Source organism: Bos mutus, chromosome 2 (assembly GCF_027580195.1).
Source record: "Bos mutus isolate GX-2022 chromosome 2, NWIPB_WYAK_1.1, whole genome shotgun sequence".
Taxonomy (NCBI): domain Eukaryota; kingdom Metazoa; phylum Chordata; class Mammalia; order Artiodactyla; family Bovidae; genus Bos; species Bos mutus.
In genome coordinates, this window is record NC_091618.1 from 91,806,097 (window position 1) to 91,826,101 (window position 20,005).

General features: G+C 36.0%; 1 protein-coding gene across 3 annotated transcripts in view; it reads right to left on the minus strand.

Annotated features, from left to right (window-relative positions):
* Positions 1 to 385: 385 nt before the first annotated feature.
* STAM2 (signal transducing adaptor molecule 2) overlaps positions 386 to 20,005 on the minus strand; it is a 50,045-nt gene continuing 30,425 nt past the window's right edge. Inside the window, exons 8-14 of one of the 3 annotated variants that reach the window (XM_005894779.2) lie at positions 16,457 to 16,551; positions 14,152 to 14,231; positions 13,930 to 14,017; positions 12,080 to 12,134; positions 8,325 to 8,478; positions 5,466 to 5,635; positions 386 to 3,584 (exon numbers count right to left, since the gene is read on the minus strand). In XM_005894779.2, the coding sequence (XP_005894841.1) occupies positions 3,353 to 3,584; positions 5,466 to 5,635; positions 8,325 to 8,478; positions 12,080 to 12,134; positions 13,930 to 14,017; positions 14,152 to 14,231; positions 16,457 to 16,551 (874 nt within the window). In that variant the 3' untranslated portion in view covers positions 386 to 3,352. The other 2 variants (XM_005894778.2, XM_070390374.1) reach the window with 2 other exon arrangements.

Sequence of the window (20,005 nt, forward strand, 5' to 3'; positions counted from 1 at the left end):
AAGATCCCCTGGAGAAAGAAATGGCAAACCACTCCAGTATTCTTGCCTGGAAAATCCCACGGATGGAGGAGCCTGGTAGGCTACAATTCACGGGTTCACAAAGAGTCAGACACGACTGAGCGACTTCACTTTCATTCATCCCACTACTCTATGTAAGCAACCTAATTTCTCTTTTTGACACAGTAAGGTTTTTTCAAAATGCAAATTTTAATTTGCTTGGTAAGATTAGAACCAATCTTCTGTGGAGAACTTTATTTAAAAAATAAATCTTTAATCTTCAAAAGAAACTAAATCAAATCCCTAGAACTGAGTCCTCTACTTACTAAAACTGATGTAAGTAAATAAGAAAAATGCCTTTTGACAGAAACAAAGTATGACAGATTGGTGCTATAGTATTTATAATTTATTACTTACAAAAATAACTTCAGCTTTCTCATCAAAATGACAATAAATCCTCTCCCAGAAGTCAGGGGCCTCGGCACAATTTTTACTAAGAACCTTCTTTTAAAATTCCTAAACCATAATTTTTAACATCTAAAATCAATTTTAAAAAAATTTGGACGGTGAAACTTTGTAACTGTCTTCAAAATATACAGTGATATCTGTTATGTAGTCAGGTATCAATTGTTAATTGATAAGTATTATAATTATTTAATGTTTAAGTAATTTTATAAACAAGTTACCTAATTACAAGACAATGTTGGTACAGCATGTATTTTTCAAAGTGTAAGAACATATCTCACTCAATATAGTTTAAGATCTAGGGTAGATTTTTTCCTACATTTGTGAAAATTGTATTATAAATTGTCAGGAATTCTTTCTAATGTACCAAGATTTCCATATGAAAAAGTAGAAGTTATTTTTATTTTTTATATAAAATAGTAAGTATGAAACTAATGTAGAAATCTGATGTTAGACAATTCTTTTGGCAGAAAACATTTAATTATAAACAGGTCTTAAACACATCCATAAGATCATGAAAAAGAAAGAAAAATAACCCTGTTTTTCTTATTAACACCAAAAATATCATCTCAGTACACAGATTTAATAACATTTTTATACTATCAACAACCTGTAACACAAAATTCGCTACAGTATGGCAAAAATAAAATTATTTTTAATTTAAAAGGGAGAAGAAACTTCCATATATATAAAATTTCACAGATAAATGCCAATATACACTATATACATGTTTCATGTTATATCATTTCAAAACTACATTAGTTGAACTTAAAAATGGCAGAACCCAAATTAGTGGGTGTGCAGTATTTATTGTAATTCAAAGACTTACACAGAATCAAGCTTTTACAACTCAGATCACAATTATACATAAATTATTTACACAAACATTAAAATAACTATTAAATATTGTTTGGGAGGAAAATGTAAGATTTTTCATATATTATGCAAATGTTAATTATTATCAAGAGGTTTTGAAAATGTTTTTTCTGTTTTGTTTTCTTTATAGAAGATTCATTTCCAAAAAAGTAAGGTGCTATTTTAGAATTTCTTACAAGTATATAACTGAATTCACATGGAAGGAAAATACTGGATAAAAAACAGAAAACAGACATCAAAGGTTAAAAGTTTCTTTCCAGTTACTTATATCTGAAATAAAACAATGACAGAAACTGGGTTTTTCAAATTCTGCTTGTTTTTCCCTTTAAATGTAGACCAAGTAGTATATAGAAGACTGTTTTTTCCCAGAATATAGTTTCTTTGAAAAAGGAACATATTTATAATGGAATTTCTATAAATACAGAAATGACAAATATTTCCAGAGCACTATCTTCAAATGGATTCTTAGTAGAAAGATTAAGGGCTTTCTTTAAAAAACAATATAGAAATCTTGCTTCCATGCAAGTTTATTTATTTTTGCAGCTTGGTGCATCTTAGTTTGAATATGGACCCCAGTGGTAACAGGGCCAAGTCATAACCACTGGAGAGCCAGGGAATTCCTGCTAGTTAAATTTTTAAAAACTTAACTTTACATCCATTGTTTCTCCCAGTTGAAATACCATGAATCTGTAAGCATATGTATTCACATTTTGTGCTGTCTAAAAGGTTGGTAGATGATGCAGTAGTGGTGCAAATTCTTAGGAAAGAAAACAATCCCTATTGGTTTACTACCTAACTCCCAAAGTACGTGGAATATATTAGCACCTCACACTCACCTAGAACATAGGCTTCAGGAAAACTGTCTTGATGGCTTCCCTATAAATCCACTGCCTGTTATTATTCCACAAGCTCAAGATTACTTCTGAAAGCAATGGCCAAAATTGTCAACAGTCTGGCATACCATTGGTACTCAAATCACCTTTTAAAAAAACAACACATCAGTAAAAACACACATTATTCACACCTGGTATACACTGCATCAAGTTATTAGGAATGTCTCATAGCTCAAATTCACACAGTCTGTAAAAAGGAAATGCAGTGTCTCTGCACACCATGCTGCAGAAAAACAAAACCAACCGACCAACCAAAAAAAAAAAAAAAAACCAAATGGACCTTATATCTTCATTAGATGCTGGCCAAAACCACTTGAAAAGGTTGTTAAGTGACAATTCTAAATGCTAAGGACCCTTGTAGGAAAAAATGTTTTCTATTTTTTCCCCAGGGAATGGAAATGTTTCATGGGGCATCCCTCAACCCACTGTTGGCATGACTGGAGAACTGGCTAAACACTTTAACACACACCTGCATTTACATGGTCTTCACTAATAATAACAGAAAACATTTCTGTTCCTCCCAAAGTGCTCTTCCTTCCGTAGACAATTCTATGCTAATTATTACTCAGCACATCACCGAGAGCAAAACTGACAGTACTGCAAACACAACTGCAATTTAAGGAAACAAAGGAAATACGCAGGGAAGCTAAATGCTTGCACAAAAACATGTTCGCCTTTTTAAACAATGGTATGTGGGAAACTGAAAAAAAAGAGCAGACAGAAAGTACTTAAAGGTTTCAGTGCTTTCCCAATTACCATGACAATTTAGGGGTAAATGCTGCTTTCCTTATACACTCCTACACTCCTATCTCTTGTTGTTTAGTGTCATAAGGCTATTTGTTTGTTTGTCCAGATTTGTGTAGAGAGATTTGAAAGTAAGAAAAAACTAACGGGAAGCAACTTGAAGCGGCCTCTGATCAAAAGTCTGACTTCAAACAAGCTGGAACTTGAAAAGAACTTTTTATAGCATAAAAAGAAAGACAGGTTTTTGTGCTTTATTTATTCATGGGTCTTTTCAGTTGAGAAAATTTTTTTTTCCTTCTTTTAGTATTTTCAGATTATAATCACAAGGGTTGAGTAGTACACTTATGAAGGCTTTCAAGAAAATGTTTGGTTTGATTTTAAAGGAGAGGCTGCTGTTGATGGTAATTTGTTTGCTGCTGTGCAACTGAATGAGCTGGAACTGCCACCGGAAAGCCTGCCAACTGCGGCAAGTTGGAAGTAGCGTTCTGGTAAGATGACATATCCACAGACATCCCCATCTGCTGTGTGTAAGCAGCTGCACCAGGAGCTGATTGAAGGTTAGAGTTCTGGTTCATGTAAGTAGGACTGGAAATAGTGTCTTGTCCAGTGCTGCAAACAAAATTTTAAAAAGAAAACCATATTTACTTTGCATTGTCTGGGTTACGGTTGGAGATCAATCGCTGTGACAAAATAAAAATGTCTTTTCCATATTTCTAAGTTTATATAGCTCTACTATTCTGATTATGATTTAACCACTCCAGCTATCCAACACTGTTAATGTAATTTTCATATTTGGGAAGAAGGAAGTACTCCAAGTAAAATAAAATATAGGATTGTAAGGCCTATCTAATTTTGTTTTCCCCAAAATCTCTCATGGAAAACATTTGGAAATCTTCTGAGAGATGCAGGTTGTTTCTGCCCCTGGTGTTCTTGACCAGCTGTGCTGAGAGCAGAACCCCAGCCCAAGTACCCTTTGGCCCGTCTTCCACTGTCCCCTTCTCTCAGTCAGCACAGCGGAGACCGTGTTTCCTTACCCACTCTTCACACTGTCCTCTGGTAGCGCCCTTTCCAAGCTGCCCCTGGTAGCTTAACCTGAATGCCTACATAAAAATAACACAAGCAGGGAGAATGTGGAATCCACACAGGACCTGAATCTACCCTCAACAGACTATATTAACACTCTGCAAAAACAAAACAAAAAAATCCCAAATTCCTACTAAGTTGAAAATCACACCAAACTGCAGGTACACCTATTTGTTCCTATATTACTATAGTGTAGCTTTTATTTTATTTATTATTTATTTACTTTTTTGGCTGCATCAAGCCTTAGTTGTGGCACACGGGCTAAGCTGCCCCGCGGCATGTGGGATCTTAGTTCCGCAACCAGGAATCGAACTCATGTCACCTGCATTGGAAGGCGGATTCTCAACCACTGGACCACAATGAAGTCCCAACATAATGTAACTTTTAAAGGGGGCTTCCCCAGTGGCTATAATTTTTAATTGCACCAAATATACTGCTTCAATACAGGAGGATTAATGTCTATACTCCTCTATAGTTTTTCTCTCTGTAATTCCTAATGTCACCCAGGATAACAAAATTTTTACATTTTAACTGAGTTAAATACCAGTATGAACAGATTTATTTAATGACCAGATAATATCTAAAATTTATACTCATGGAATTTAAGAGTGGGAAGAGATTTTCGAGATCATTACATATGACTACTAAACAGACATTTTGTGTTAAGCAAAGTTAACAGAAGGCAAGATTCAAACATGGTTTTCAGAATAGAAGTGAAGAATATAAAAAAATCAGACGACAAATTCCACAGCTGAAACATACTTCTTTTAAGAGTCAAGCGGCAAAGGTTTTTGCTTTTTAGGAATACACACTCCTAAAATATGTCTGAGACTACTTTGTTGTTGTCGTTCAGTCACTCAGTCATGTCGCCTCTTTTGCGACCCTATGGGCCCGCCAGGCTCCTCTGTCCATGGGATTTCCCAGGCAGGAATACTGGAGTGGGTTGCCACTTCCGTCTTCACTGAGACTACTAATTATAGCACCGTGCTAAGTATATCATTGGCTTGGCTTCTATAAGGGAAGTGAAAGTGAAAGTGAAGTCACTCAGTCATGTCTGACTCTTTGTGGCCCCATGGACTGTAGATTACCAGCCTCCTCTGTCCGTGGGATTTTCCAGGCAAGAGTACTGGAGTGGCTTGCCATTTTCTTCTCCAAGTTAGCTGTATTTTTTTCCCAGGGACCCAGACTATAATCCAGGTCTGGGCACCATCTCAGTATGGGTAGCAAAGCTAAGACAGCAGCATTCCTATTTCATGGGATCTTGAATGAGCACTTCTATAACTTCATCTCAACAGCAAAAGAGGGCACTATTATTATAAAGAAAAGGGTCTAATTACTCTCATTCTGAACATCTGTGAAAATTTAATGTATGTAATTACAAAATTAACATAGCTCCCCAAAACTTACCTTAAGTACGGAGTTTGAGCAGGCTGTGTTGTCACTGAGGAATTCACAGTTGGAGGCAGAGATCTCAGTGGACCAATCTGATCTGGTCCTAGGCTGTAGCTTTGGGCAACAGTGACTTGGTGAATACTTTGACCCATATAGTTTCCACCATGTGGTTGAACTGGGTATGTCTGTTAACCAAGGAGAAAAGGTTGACTCAGATTTCCCAAACTACTGCCTAGCAATACATTAAAACTTTAAAAGACTTAAATGAAATAAAATGTTATAGTTCTTTGGAGAGCAATCTGATTTCACCAATCTGTCCACACTGGTATAAAATGTGGAGCGCTTCCACATCACAGTGCCAAATCCATGGAAGTTTATGATTTACTTGCTCATTCTTTTATTTTGCAGTGGGATGAAAGGAAGGGAGGTGGTGTATTTTTAAGCAACAGGTTGGAATTCACCTAGGCTGTCTATTACTAGGTAACATGTCTTGCTGTCAAGCCACAGAAGACTATATACTCCCTTGAAGTCAGCACAGTATCACTTCAAGTCACCGTGAGAGAGATGACCTTCACCCCTATCTCAGGGTGCCTTATTCAACTTCTTAAGAATGAAACTTAAAAGAATAAGTTGAAGGATAAGTGGTATCAAGGCAGGGTGCAGGCCCTCTCTGGCAATGCCTCCTTCATCCTTCCTGCAGGACAGATAGGACAAAAGGAGAGAAGAATTCTGGGTAAAGGAGATGTGCCCTCAAGAACTAGCAACATGGTCTATGTCTCTTTGGATATTTATATGTATGTGTGCCCTACTTAATTTCCAGGGTAACATCTCTTTCAGGACAGGCTCTACAACCTGCTTACAAAATACAACATTCAAAATAACTGCATGTTTAACAAGTATCATTTAGTAACTATCATCACTCCAATTTTAAACTAAGCTATTTTTAAAGCAAAGACCAATAACATGAAAATACAGAATTCTGGAAATGCCAAATCAACTACTACATTGACAACTATAATCATGGGAATTCCCTGGCAGTCCAATGGTTAGGGGGCTTCCCTGAGAGCCCAGTTAGTAAAGAATCTGCCTGCAATGCAGGAGACCCCAGTCCAATTCCTGGGTCAGGAAGATCTTCTGGAGATGGGATAGACTACCCACTCCAGTATTCTTGGGCTTCCCTGGTGGCTCAGCTGGTAAAGAATCCACCTGCAGCGTGGGAGACCTGGGTTCGATCCCTGGGTTGGGAAGATCCCCTGGAGAAGGGAAAAGTTACCCACTCCAGTATTCTGGCCTGAAGAATTCCATGGACTGTATAGTCCATGGGGTTGTAAAGAGTTGGACATGACTGAGCGACTTTCACTTTCTTTCCAGTGGTTAGGACTCCATATTTTCATTGCTGAAGGCATGGGTCTGATCCTTGGTTGGGAACTAAGATGTGCAGTGCAGCCAAAACTTTAAAAAGGAAAAAAAAAATCATACTACCTCCTTAGCAGACACACACAGCCCATTGACAACAGGCTTAGATGGTGGGAGTGGACCTCTTCTGCACGTTAGGATTCCTGAATGGCCTTCACAGATGCAGCTAATGGTGTGTTACTCTAACTTTTTCTAGTATGAACTTTTCTTTTTCAAATTAGAATAGGAACTTTAAATATTTCAAATGTTATTATGCACGAATAATACAGATAACATCCTATGACGAATCAAACTAGACAGAATGCTAACTTTTTAAAGGAAATAAGTTGTGCTTAGTGAAACACGGATTGTAAACAGTATGCAACTAAACATAAACTGACACAGGAAGGACACAGGAAGGACCCTTTTCAGACACACAAAGCAGTAAATCCAACATCTAGTCCTATAACACAATGGCGCATTTTGTTTTGTTTCATGTCCACAGCAGCAGCAGATAAACAGAAGCAATATTGAATAAACTCCAGCTGTCTTTTGCACCTAGAAGTCCTTTCTACCCTCACATGTAATGACTCTCATCATTTTCAGAAGTTCAGGGAACAGCATATTTGATAAATGCATCTTGTCTGATGTGACAGTTACCATAGTAACTATTCTTTTTTTACTTAACAAGTATGTTGTGTCAAGTACCTAGATTATGCATCCACATTCTGTTTCTCCTTGGTGTCTCCTTCACACACTCCTTTACATACCAGTTTTCATACATTAACATGAAATTTGTTCATCCAAGCTCATTCTGAATTCAACTGCTAACTGGCTGAAATTTGAAAAAGGCTTTAGAATACCGGATACTGACAAATATAAATATTCACTTCAGCTGGGAAGCACAGAAAAGGTGTAAAAAGCCCTGGAAAAGATGTTCATGAAAGGCTCATGGAACCTGTATGTATAGATCTGCATCATATTCTCATCATGTGTGGATTTTTAACAGTGTAAGCCATACATCTGAGAAAATACAAAGCATGATCTGAGAACAAAATACGTTCTTTAGGCCTTTTTAATCATCATAGAAGTTAAAGAAATCTTAACAGAAATTTAAAATAAATGTTAGATTTTGCTTGCTGAGCAACAGGAACAGCATCAGTACCACATCTGGAAGACTCCTGACATGCCAGGAATGTCCTAAATTAAAGGATTTATACTTACAAAACCTTATGAAGAACAGAACTCCACTCATATATTTAATGGTCTCTTAATTATGTTATAAATGAACTAAAATATATCTGTGAAATATGAGTGTCTAATTGTCCTGGTGAACACTTAACTGTTTATCCAACATTTTTCTGATGAAGATGGATTTTATAATGTTATTCATGCACCATAGAAATTTTAATACTATGCTTGTTTTTAATTTAAAACTTTTTCTAAATTTTGAAAAATGTTCTCAAAAGATATGCTCACCTGAATTGGAACTCCAGCTGATGAAGTTGGGTAATGTGCTGGATGGTGGATCTTTGAATAGACTGCATATACTGGCGCTTCATTCATCAACTTATTATAAAGTTCCAGAGCTTCTAAGACTTTTACATTCAATTCAGACAATTCTGAATGCTTCCTGATATAGAAGAAAAGCTCTTTAATACTTTTCAAAGTTTTTAAGCATTTAAGCATATTTTTAGCAGCATACGAGACTACTAAAAAGAAGGGCTTCCCTGTGGCTCAGATGGTAAAGCGTCTGCCTACAATGCGGGAGACCCGGGTTCAATCCCTGGGTCGGGAAGATCCCCTGGAGAAAGAAATGGCAACCCACTCCAGTACTCTTGCCTGAAAAACTCCATGGACTGTCACCTGAGGAGCCTGGTAAGCAACAGTCCTGGAGTTGCAGAGTCGGACATGACTGAGCAACTTCATTTTTCACTTGGCAACATAAATTATTTTTTAAAATTTACATTTTCTATTCATATTTTAAAAATTCTACTATGAAAGAATATTCAAACAGGGAAAACAGGAGGAGGAATTATTTATTTCATGTAATGACTAGGCTGATATAACTTCATAATACTAGGGCAATTCCTTTCCACAACTCATAAAATGCAACCAATTTATAATTTTGGTGCTAGGAGAATTTTTTTTCTTATGTTACAGGTTTCTGTTAAAAATTCAATTTCAAACAAGTAATTTTTGAATTTAGGAAGAGTCCAAGTCTTAATTAAAAATCTTAGTAGAAAAAGAAAGTACTCAGGCAAGGCCCAGAGCCAGGTGTGAGATACAATATGACTGAGATATAAGCACATTCACAAACAAAATGACACATTTTTATTTGCTTATACCATGAAAGGCTCAACTAAAAAAAATTAATAATTATCTTTGAAAATGCAAATTTAAAAAATGTATACATAAACTAGTCTCTACAGCTTGTTCATTGGTTTATTTTGAAAGTGAGTGAATATAGGTCAAAATAATATTTTCAAGTTTGCATCTTCAAATCTGCCCAGGAAATTGCAAAGCCAGTCCTTTCAACTTGGTACAGTTCTGCTATCATTCTGGGGTAATAAAGAACTCCCTGTACAACAAGGGAGTTGTTGTAAAGTTCATAAAAGTGAAATGGCCACTTAATCTGGCCTAAAGCACCCACAAATCTGTTTATTAATGTAGCTTTTAAAATATATACACAGAGAGACTCAAGAGACAAGAAGCAAAGCAAGCAGCCAGACATAGGTCTACCCAATATATGACCTGGACTGAGTCCTACCAGGACTTATCACCTTTCCTCTATCAGAGACTGTTATGTCTGAAACAAAAAGTGCTGTTTGCTCTCTTGCATGTGTGACTGTAACAAGAAGGCTGAACTCTACTTCAGAAATATTGGTTGTAAATTGCACTGGAAGTTTCAGAAATGAGCGTCCATGCTAACAGATGTGTCACTAGGAACCACAGGCTCTAAGAACCATAGGCTCTAAGAACCAGAGTCCATATAAGCCAGTATTATACTAATGAAACACCAGAAGAACACTGAAGGGCAGGTTGAATGCACACTTGAGATCATCTTCAAGGATTTGAGACACAATCCCAAAGCAGCTAACAAATTTTTACTAAACTGTGCCTGACACTATCCTGGGATAGAGAAATTAGGCAAAAGTATCATTCTCTCCTTCAGAAAGACTGTAGTCTGTTAGGAAGACAAGGCCTGAAAAATAGCAAATGATATAAGATAGCACATAACGGAATGCAAAGTTCAGTGAAATAGGCAGGGGACCGAAGAGTTTAGAGGAGGGAATTAATGTGATTATCAAGGCTTTATGGAGAAGCCGGGACTTAAGCTGGTATCCCAGGAAAGATGGAAAGGTCAAGCAAAAAAGGAAGACCAAGTCAGGTCAGTGGGACAGTGTAAATCAAGGCAATTGAAAGAAACAAGAAGGGTACACAAGGGAAGAGTGAAAAGGTGGTAGAAAAGGCACTTTGACATAGGTGGTAAAAAATGGTTTTTGGAAGGCAGTAGGAAAGAACATTAATACAGCCTGAAACACAGTTAAGCTCAGGCTATGGATATTTCTTCAATAACTCTATCTACACCTTTCTTTGAAGTCAATTTACATGTTTACCCAATATAATTTCCTAGTAGGATAAATGCTACAAAATTTCATTCTGTACAATGACAGAAATGAAAGCTAAAATTTAATATTCTGATGGTAAAGTTTTTTTACTGAGTTTAAGATACAGACTTAAACTGAGTTGCTTAATTGCTGAGTTAAAAGATACGAACTATTTTTAGTCTTTAGAAAGGTTTATAATAATTGCAGCCCTAGCCACACCTAAGATAATACTATTTTCTTTTTAATCTTTTAAAAAAAATTATTTTATTTATGTATTTAATTGGCTGCGCTGGGTCCTCGCTACTATGTGGGCAGGCTTTTCTCTAGTTGTGATGAATGGGGGCTAGCTGCGGTGCGCCAGCTCCTCATTATGGCGGCTTCTCTCGTTTCTGAGCACAGGCTCAAGAGGGTTCAGGCTTCAGCAGCTGCAGCATGTGGGCTCAGCAGTTACAGTTCCCTAGCTTTAGAGCACAGGCTCAGGAGTTGTGGTGCACAGGCTCAGTTGTGCCGTGGCACATGGGATCTTCCCAGACCTGGAATCAAACTGTGTCTTGCGCATTAACAAGCAGGTTCTTTAGCACTGAGCGACCAGGGAAGCCCTCTTTTTAATCTTTTCCATTTGATTATTCACTAACCATTAACATACCTGCATTGAAACCAAAATAACAAATTAACAGTAGATACTCCATGCTTTCTCCAAAATAAGACCAAAAAATATGATGAAATTGACACCATAATTTCATTCACTGAGACAGGGATTTACTTTTCATTTCTATAGAAAATACAACAACTTTATTTAAAAAAAAAAAAAAAAAGTCCTAGGGAACAAAGATTATAATCCTCAGTGACTAGAAAAAACCTTGCTACTACTTTTCTCTGGTAAAGGCAGATAAGAAGCAAAGTAGCTCCTGTTCTTCCTATGCTGTTTTATACCCAAGTTCAGTAAACAGATATTAGAAAGGGATGATGGTGGGACACTAAAGCCTTCTTCCTTGTCTGCCATTCACCATGGATGCCCCCTCTGACTTAAGATATAAAGCTCTGAGGAATAAGAGAAGGGGCAAAACTAAGTTAAAAGCTCAAAACCCTGACAGTCTGACCTTCAGGGCTGCTATCTCTAAGGAAGAGTAAGACTCGATGGGATAATGAAATCAAAAGGACAATAGAAATACAGAAATACAAGGAAGAAATATGAGAAGAGAAGGTGTGTAAATCGGATTTAGAGTAAAAAAAGAAATTTCACTGTAAAGTTTTAATACTTTTCATTATATACTACTTCAAAAAATACTACTTTGCATTATATAATAAAACAGTGCTTGCCTATGATTCCTGTTCTATTTTGTGCTCTGTTCAAATTTACTCTTCATTATTCATTATCCCTCAACTCCAGCCCAAGTACAAAAATGAAAATAGGAGTCCATCATTCTACATATAATACACTGCCATGAAAAAAGCTATTACCGAAATCAGAAGTACCATTCTATTAGTCTGTAAGGGTTTTTAGAAATAGAAACAATTTCAAAAGACTGAACAGTTCCACAAAAACTTTCTAGCTTAAAGTTCTGCCAAAACAAGTCAATGTAAGAAAACTATACTTGTCATTTCCTGCATGAAGAATCTCACCTATCAATCTCTTCAAGTTTTTCATCTATCATTGGACCCATCTGTTGGCAGATATCTGTAAACACAAAAATATTTAAAAATCTTGAAACTAAAAAACCAGTTTAAGTCAATTTCAACAATTTTTAACAACAGAGCACCAATATGTAACACCATGTAAAATATAAAGAGAATTAAGTTATGCTAGAGAAAGGACTGCAATAGACCCAACAGTAATACTATTCAGCACTAATATTAATATCATGTGACCAAGGCAAAGTAAAAATCAGAACAGAAATCCCACCATGTTCTTCCAAAGTACTACTTTATAGACTGAAATTTGGAGTTATCTCAAAAACCTTAAAAATACTTAGAATACTATTATTAGTTACAATAAAATGAACTTGTCACAATATATAAAATAATTATATACAGATTAGATATGAAAAATTTTCATTTATTTAAACCATTTCAAAATAACAGTTTTATATCTCCAAATGTAAACATTGATACAGTAGCACAATATTCTATATTCATAACCAGATTTTCTTCTATGAAAAATTTAATAACATTTATACAAGACTTCTGGGAGAAATATCAATAACCTCAGATATGCAGATGACACCACCCTCATGGCAGAAAGCAAAGAAGAACTAAAAAGCCTCTTGACGAAAATGAAAGAGAGTGAAAAAGTTGGCTTAAAACTCAACATTCAGAAAACTAAGATCATGGCATCCAGTCCAATCACATCATGGCAAATAGATGGTGAAACAATGGAAACAGTGAAAGACTATTTTGGGGAACTCCAAAATCACTTCAGATGGTGACAGCAGCCATTAAATTAAAAGATGGTTGCTCCTTGGAAGAAAAGCTATGACCAACCTAGACAGTATATTAAAAAGCAGAGACATTACTTTGCCAACAAAGGTCCATCTAGTCAAAGCTGTGGTTTTTCCAGTGGTCATGTATGGATGTGAGAGTTGGACTATAAAGAGAGCTGAGCACCAAAGAACTGATGCTTTTGAACTGTAGTGTTGGAGAAGACTCTTGAGAGTCTCTTGGACTGCAAGGAGATCTAACCAGTCCATCCAAAAGGAAATCAGTCCTGAATATTCATTGGAAGGATTGATTTTGAAGCTGCAACTCCAATACTTTGGCCACCTGATGAGAAGAACTGACTCATTTGAAAGACCCTGATGCTGGGCAAGATTGAAGGTGGGAGAAGGGGACAACAGAGGATGAGATGGTTGGATGGCATCACCGACTCGATGGACATGAGTCTGAGTAAGCTCCAGGAGTTGGTGATTGACAGGGAAGCCTGGTGTGCTGCAGTTCATGGGGTGGCAAAGAGTCAGACACAACTGAGCGACTGAACTGAACTAAAACATTTATCCCAGAGATTTTTCTCCCAATGGATTTTTTAAAAAGGCACAAAAACATCTATTTTAATTGCTTCAAATTTCTTAGAGAGTAAAAAGACAAATCAGCATGTATCAAATACCCCTACATTACAAAGTAAACATAGATCATGTATAATTTTGACCTTTAAAATTCTGATACAAGAGAATTAGAAGAGGAATAAGAATTTCCAACATTTTGCTCAGTTACTTTATGATGCTATTTCTAATTCTGTCCTTCTCTGAACTGCAAATTTCATGAGTGGGCTTACAGAAAAGTAAAGACTTCCCCAATGAACAGGATAGGAAGGTTGTAACATCTTCCAAGTCATATGTTTACTATTTTACTACACTAGTCTACCTCCTACCAAAGATTTCTAATCTCTGGAAGCAACCCAAGGCAGAAAAAATTTAAGACATTATAAATTGCTAAAACATTAAATGACATTAAGGTAATCCCTAATATTCACTTAGTACCTTCTAAGTCCAAGAGGTCTTGAGAATCTGGTTTTGAATCTGTTGGATCTATACTCTGCAGTACCTGCAGGGCTCTATCCATCTTATCCTAAAAAAGTAACAGGACACCTTACGAAGAGTTTTAATTTCAATGATTATAAAAATTTATTTTCAAGCATTCTCAAGAATAACACATTTTAAAAGTCTTGACAGTTTAACCATTAAACAAAAGAATGACTCTACCTCATCTATATAAACAGGCTCAGGCTCTGATTTCTTAATTTCCTCCTCCTCATCATCAATTATATTCAATTTGTCCACAGCTGCTATGGAAACAAAGTAAACTTTAAGTTCCTCAGTATTCACCTTGGTAGTTTAGTCATTAATTTATAAATAGCCTGTGATTATTCATAAGAAAAAAAAAGGAAACTCTAAATAACAACATTTCATAATCAATATAATCATAACATTTTGTAATCAATATACGTTATTACATATGGTCATTGATTCATGCCACAACTATCTATTTAGCCCTTACTATATGATAAGCATTGTTCGAGGCATTGAAAATACACTAGTGAATAAAACAAACAGGAATCCTTACCCTGATATAACTTACATTCTAGTGGAACAAGTAAGCAATATTAACGGGAGCTGTCATTACAGGCACCTTTCTAAAACTGAGTGTTATTGCTAAGGTGAAAATATATATATGAGAGTAGAGTATTATCTAATTAGCTAATTTCAGAGTTAAATCTATGAACTACACTCTTTCCTGCTATAAAAAATTATTTTCTACATGTAAAAAAATTTAAAGAGACCTGATTTCAACCTGATAATAGTTACAGTAACACAAAACAAAAACTTTTCTTAGAAAAGAGAAGGTTGAAAAATAACTTTAAAAAATATATATACATATATATAGAAAATTATTTAAATGCTCACTGGAGAACTGCCACAATGTACTATATTTTAATAAGTAAATTTGAATTAGAAACGAGTTGCCAGTCCAGGTTCGATGCACGATACTGGATACTTGGGGCTAGTGCACTGGGACGACCCAGAGGGATGGTATGGGGAGGGAGGAGGAAAGAGGGTTCAGGATGGGGAACACATGTATACCTGTATGGATTCATTTTGATATTTGGCAAAACTAATACAATTATGTAAAGTTTAAAAATAAAATAAAATTTAAAAAAAATTATAATCAAAAACTATATAACCAAAGAAGTTTTAAGTCCCAACAGTTATTTCAAATATTTAGTTAACTTTCAAGTATGCCCTAAGAAGCAGAGCTTAGCATAACACGAGGATTTACTGAAAATCCAGGGTATTTTTTACTTTTAAAAATAGAAGCTCAATTTCTCCAGCCTATAGTGAATTCTACGGCATTCCCTGAGCATGGTCTATCAAGCTATTAAACCTAGTGTCTCCAATGTTCATATCAACTTAAGAGTCAGAATGGAGGCAAAAGAAGTATTGAGTGGCAGAGTACTCAGTATTCATCTCTCTCAATTTTAACTGAATGCATCATTCAGTCTACACAAAGATGATGCTACACACGCTGTACAGCTTTCAATTTAAGTTCTCTAGAACGATAAAGATTAGAAGCAGTATGTTCAGCAGCTATGTCAGTACAAGTACATTCTAATGGCAGAGTACCCGACTTTAGAATCCTGGCTCTACCACCTACTAGCCAAATAACCTCAGCCTCAGTTTTCTTATCTATAAAATGGGATAGCAAAAGTACCTATTTCACAGACTTAAGAAGATTAAATGAAATAGTGCAAGCAAAGGACTTTGCACAACAGCTGATAAACGAGTGCTTAAACACCACTGAGCAATTTTATTTTTGACCCTCACCATCATTAGTATTATTACCAGTTGTTCTGCACACTCAGCACCACCACCCTACCCCCCAACTCCCTGCCTGCCTAACAAATGGACGCTTTCTTGGCATGGTTGGCAGCAGCTGTGTAGAACTGTCTGTGGCTGCAAAACTGAGGGAAGTTCAGAAGATGTGAACTAGGAACCTACTGTCTTGATTACATTACTTTGTTATTGTTCTGAGTTCCCCGGGACCAAATCAATGTAAGGAAAAATCTACAATTTAGGAGTACTCCTAACCCCTGTAATCACACTCAGCACTTGTCAATGGATCCCCCAACCTGCCTGCTTTGATACTGCGCTTCAATGATGAATAAAACATTTTTTGTACTAGACAAATGCAAATAGCCTCTTAAACCATAATTAAACTGATGTAAATATTTACATGGTCAAGCATAGCTTACTTTATGCCTTATATGTACCTATGCACATTAACTCTCAAAGGATTTAAAATATAATGATAAGGAAATAACTCTAATTTGGAATTGACCTGGGATAAGTTAACCCCTTAATTTGGGAAGAAGTAGGTTAAACTGTATTATCCATGAATAAATTATTGAAAATAAGAATTAAATGCCAATCTACTTTATACTTCAAACCAAATCATAAAATTCAAACAGAAAACTTCAATAGATTTAACCTTTCCATAGATTTAACTTACCTGCCTCTGATTCTATGTTTAAATTACATGTTACAAAATTAGATGGGAAGAGTCCAATTCCTCTGTGATTTTCTCCTTTCCACCAATTAGCATCACTGAAAATACAGTACAAAAATGCCATTTGTTACTCTATATTTCATTAGTGTCAAGAGTAATTAAAATAAAAATTAAATTTAGTCTACTTTGAAAATACTAGTTCAAATCCCACTATATTTAAAAGTAGTTCTTCTTAAACTTGTGTGTTAGTTGCTCAGTCATGTCCTACTCTTTGTGGCCCCATGGACTATAGCCCTTCAGGCTCCTCTGTCCATGGAATTCTCCAGGCAAGAGTACTGGAGTGGGTAGCCATGACTTCTCCAGAGGATCTTCCCAACCTAGGGAAAGAACCTGGGTCTCCTGCATTGCAGGCAGATTCTTTACCATCTGAGCCACCAGGGAAGTAAACTTAATAAGAGATATAAAAAAGTACAAATAAAATAAACATCTATATTCTCATACTTAAATTCAGAACCTATCAACAACTGGTCATATTTGATTCTGTACTTTAAAAAAAACAAAACAAAACATTACAGATAACACTGAAGTTTCCTTTATCAACACCTCCAAATCCCAAACTCACATCCATCCTTCATACCACCACCAAGTTGATACGTCACCTCCCTTCAGATATATTTGTTATTCATTCACTATATCTATAAACTCTATATTTATCTATAGAGCATACAGATATAGATATATATAGATATGTATAGCCAACTCTATAGATATTAAGTTGGTACAAAAGTAATTGCAGTTTTGCATTGTTGAACTTTGCCATTTGATATTGGAGTGTTCTTAAATAAATATGGTTATGTTATACACCATTTTAATGCACATTTCTTGCTTTATATTTTTTTGCTAATGACTTATTACTTGTTTATATTTATTTTAGACTAGGGAAATGATGTTAGACAAAAAAGCAAATTGGAGTGGTTTTCTTATTTGAGTTCAAAAGTAAAGCAGCAAGGACAACTCACAACATCAACAACACATTTGGCCCAGGAACTGCTAATGAATGGACAGTGCAGTGGTTCAAGTGGTTCAAGTTCTGCAAAGGAGACAAGAGCTTTGAAGAGGAGGAGCACAGTGGCCAGCCATCGGAAGGTAACAACATCATCAAAGCTGATCCTCTTACAACCACTAGAAGTCACCAAAGAACTCAACGTCGATCGTGCTATGGTCGGTCATTTGGCATTTGAAGCCAATTGGAAAGGTGAAAAACCTCGGTAAGTGGGTGCCTCATGAGCCGACCACAAATCAAATAAATCGTCATTATGAAGTATCATCTTCTCTTATTCTACGCCACAACAACAAACCATTTCTTGATCACATCGTGACATGCAATGAAAAGTAGATTTTATAAGACCACTGGTGACGACTAGCTCAGTGGTTGGACTGCTAAGAAGGTCCAAAGCACTTCCCAAAGCCAGACTTGCACCAAGAAAGGTCACAGTCACTGTTTGGTAGTCTGCTGCCACTGTGATCCACTACAGCTTTCTGAACCCTGGTGAAACCATTGATCTGAGAAGTATGCTAAGCAAATCGATGAGATGCACTGAAAACTGCAATGTTTACAGCCATCTTTGGTCAACAGAAAGGGCCCAAATCTTCTCCACGACAATGCCTGACCACATATTGCACAACCAATGCTTCAGAAGTTGAACAAATTAGGCTACAAAATTTTACCTCATTCGCCATATTCACCTGACCTCTCACCAACTGACTACTTCTTTGAGCATCTCAACAACTTTTTGCAGGGAAAATGATTCCACAAACCAGCCTGAGGCAGAAAATGCTTTCCAAGAGTCAAATCCCGAAGAACGGATTTTTTTTTTTTTAATTTTTCGAAACCACTTTCTTAAAGTTTTTACATACAAAGAGCTGTACCTATTTACCGTACAACTTGATGGATTTGCAAATTAGTATGCATCTGAACATCATCACCACAGGTTATACAATAAATATATCCATTACCTCCTAAAACTTTCTCCACCCATCTCTATTTATTAATTTTTGGTGATAACACAATGTAAGATCTCCCTTCACAGCAAATTTTAAGTGCACAGTACAGACCATAATCCTAGACACAATGCTGTAGAGTAGAACCCTTTAGGATTGATCTGGAGCACAGATTTTTATACTACAGGAATAAGTAAACTTATTTCTTGTTGGCAAAAATGTGTTGATTGAAAAGGTTCCTATTTTGATTAATGAAGATATGTTCGAGCTTAGCTATAATGATTTAAAATTGATGGTCCAAAACCACAATTACGTTCGCGCCAACCTAACATAAATGTTAATCATTATATATCTTTTAAATTTTATAGGTTAATTCTTTCAGATTTTATTAATCCCTTTTAAAGATCCATCACACAGATATGGCATATCTGATGTACTCATCCCCATGCAGGCAGACATTTAGGTTATTTCCAGTCTTTTCTCTCACCCTTATAAAGGCTGGGGTAATAATGATTCTAGATTTTAGGGCACACATGCAACAATTCTCTAGGCATGTGCACAGAGACAGGCTTGCTGGGCCACAGAACCTAAGCATTTTCCATTTCACTAATGCTGTCAAATGTTCCCTGAAGTGGCTGTGGCAATTCACCAACCTCCTTTCCCTCAGCAGCATGTGAGAATGTCATTTTTGCTCCCATGTATTAACTGTCCAGGCAGCACTTGGATTGCACAGGAGAAATCATCTCTTACTGCTGTGCCCATTTGCACTTCTGAGCATCCAGACTGGCTCTTCCCTAGACTGCTTGTTCATATCTTCTGTCCATTTTTCTTTTTCCACTGGGTCATTCGTCTCTTTTCATGAATATGTAGGAGTTCTGTACATATCTGAAGAGCATTTGTTTGTCTGTATTATGCAAATACCTTGAATTCCTCAATCTATTCTCCTTTATATTTGCCTAATAGTTTCACATTTTCCTTTACAGCACTCTTCCACATTTAGGTCTTTATTTGGAATGAAATTTTATGTACTGTGTGAAGCTGAATCAAATTTTATTTATACTGCATAGAAAGTCAATTCATCCCAGCAAAATCTATTTAATAGTACATCATTTTTCCTACTGATTTATGATAGTCTATCTTTCAAACAGCAAGCTGCTATCTGTTCATAAGCTTATTTCTGGATTCCATCCTGTTGCAATAGACTATATTTATTATAACCTCTTAATATGCCTTGATACATGACAGGAAAAGTACCTTCTCTGTGTTATTGTAGACCTTCATATTTCCATATTAATGTCAAAATAAAAATGTTTCCAAGTTCTCTGGAAAAAAGTCTTATTGAGCTGTTAATGACAGAATGAACTGTTTATGTATTAATATTAGAAAAAGTAATCTTTACAATATTAAGGTTTCTTCAGCATAAATGACATCTCACTCCATTTATAGATATATAAATATATATATTATTTTATATCTTTCAAAGGATTTATAATTTTTTTCCATGAAGTCCTTAAGTGTCTTTGTTAGGTTTATTTATTCCTGCTGCTGCTA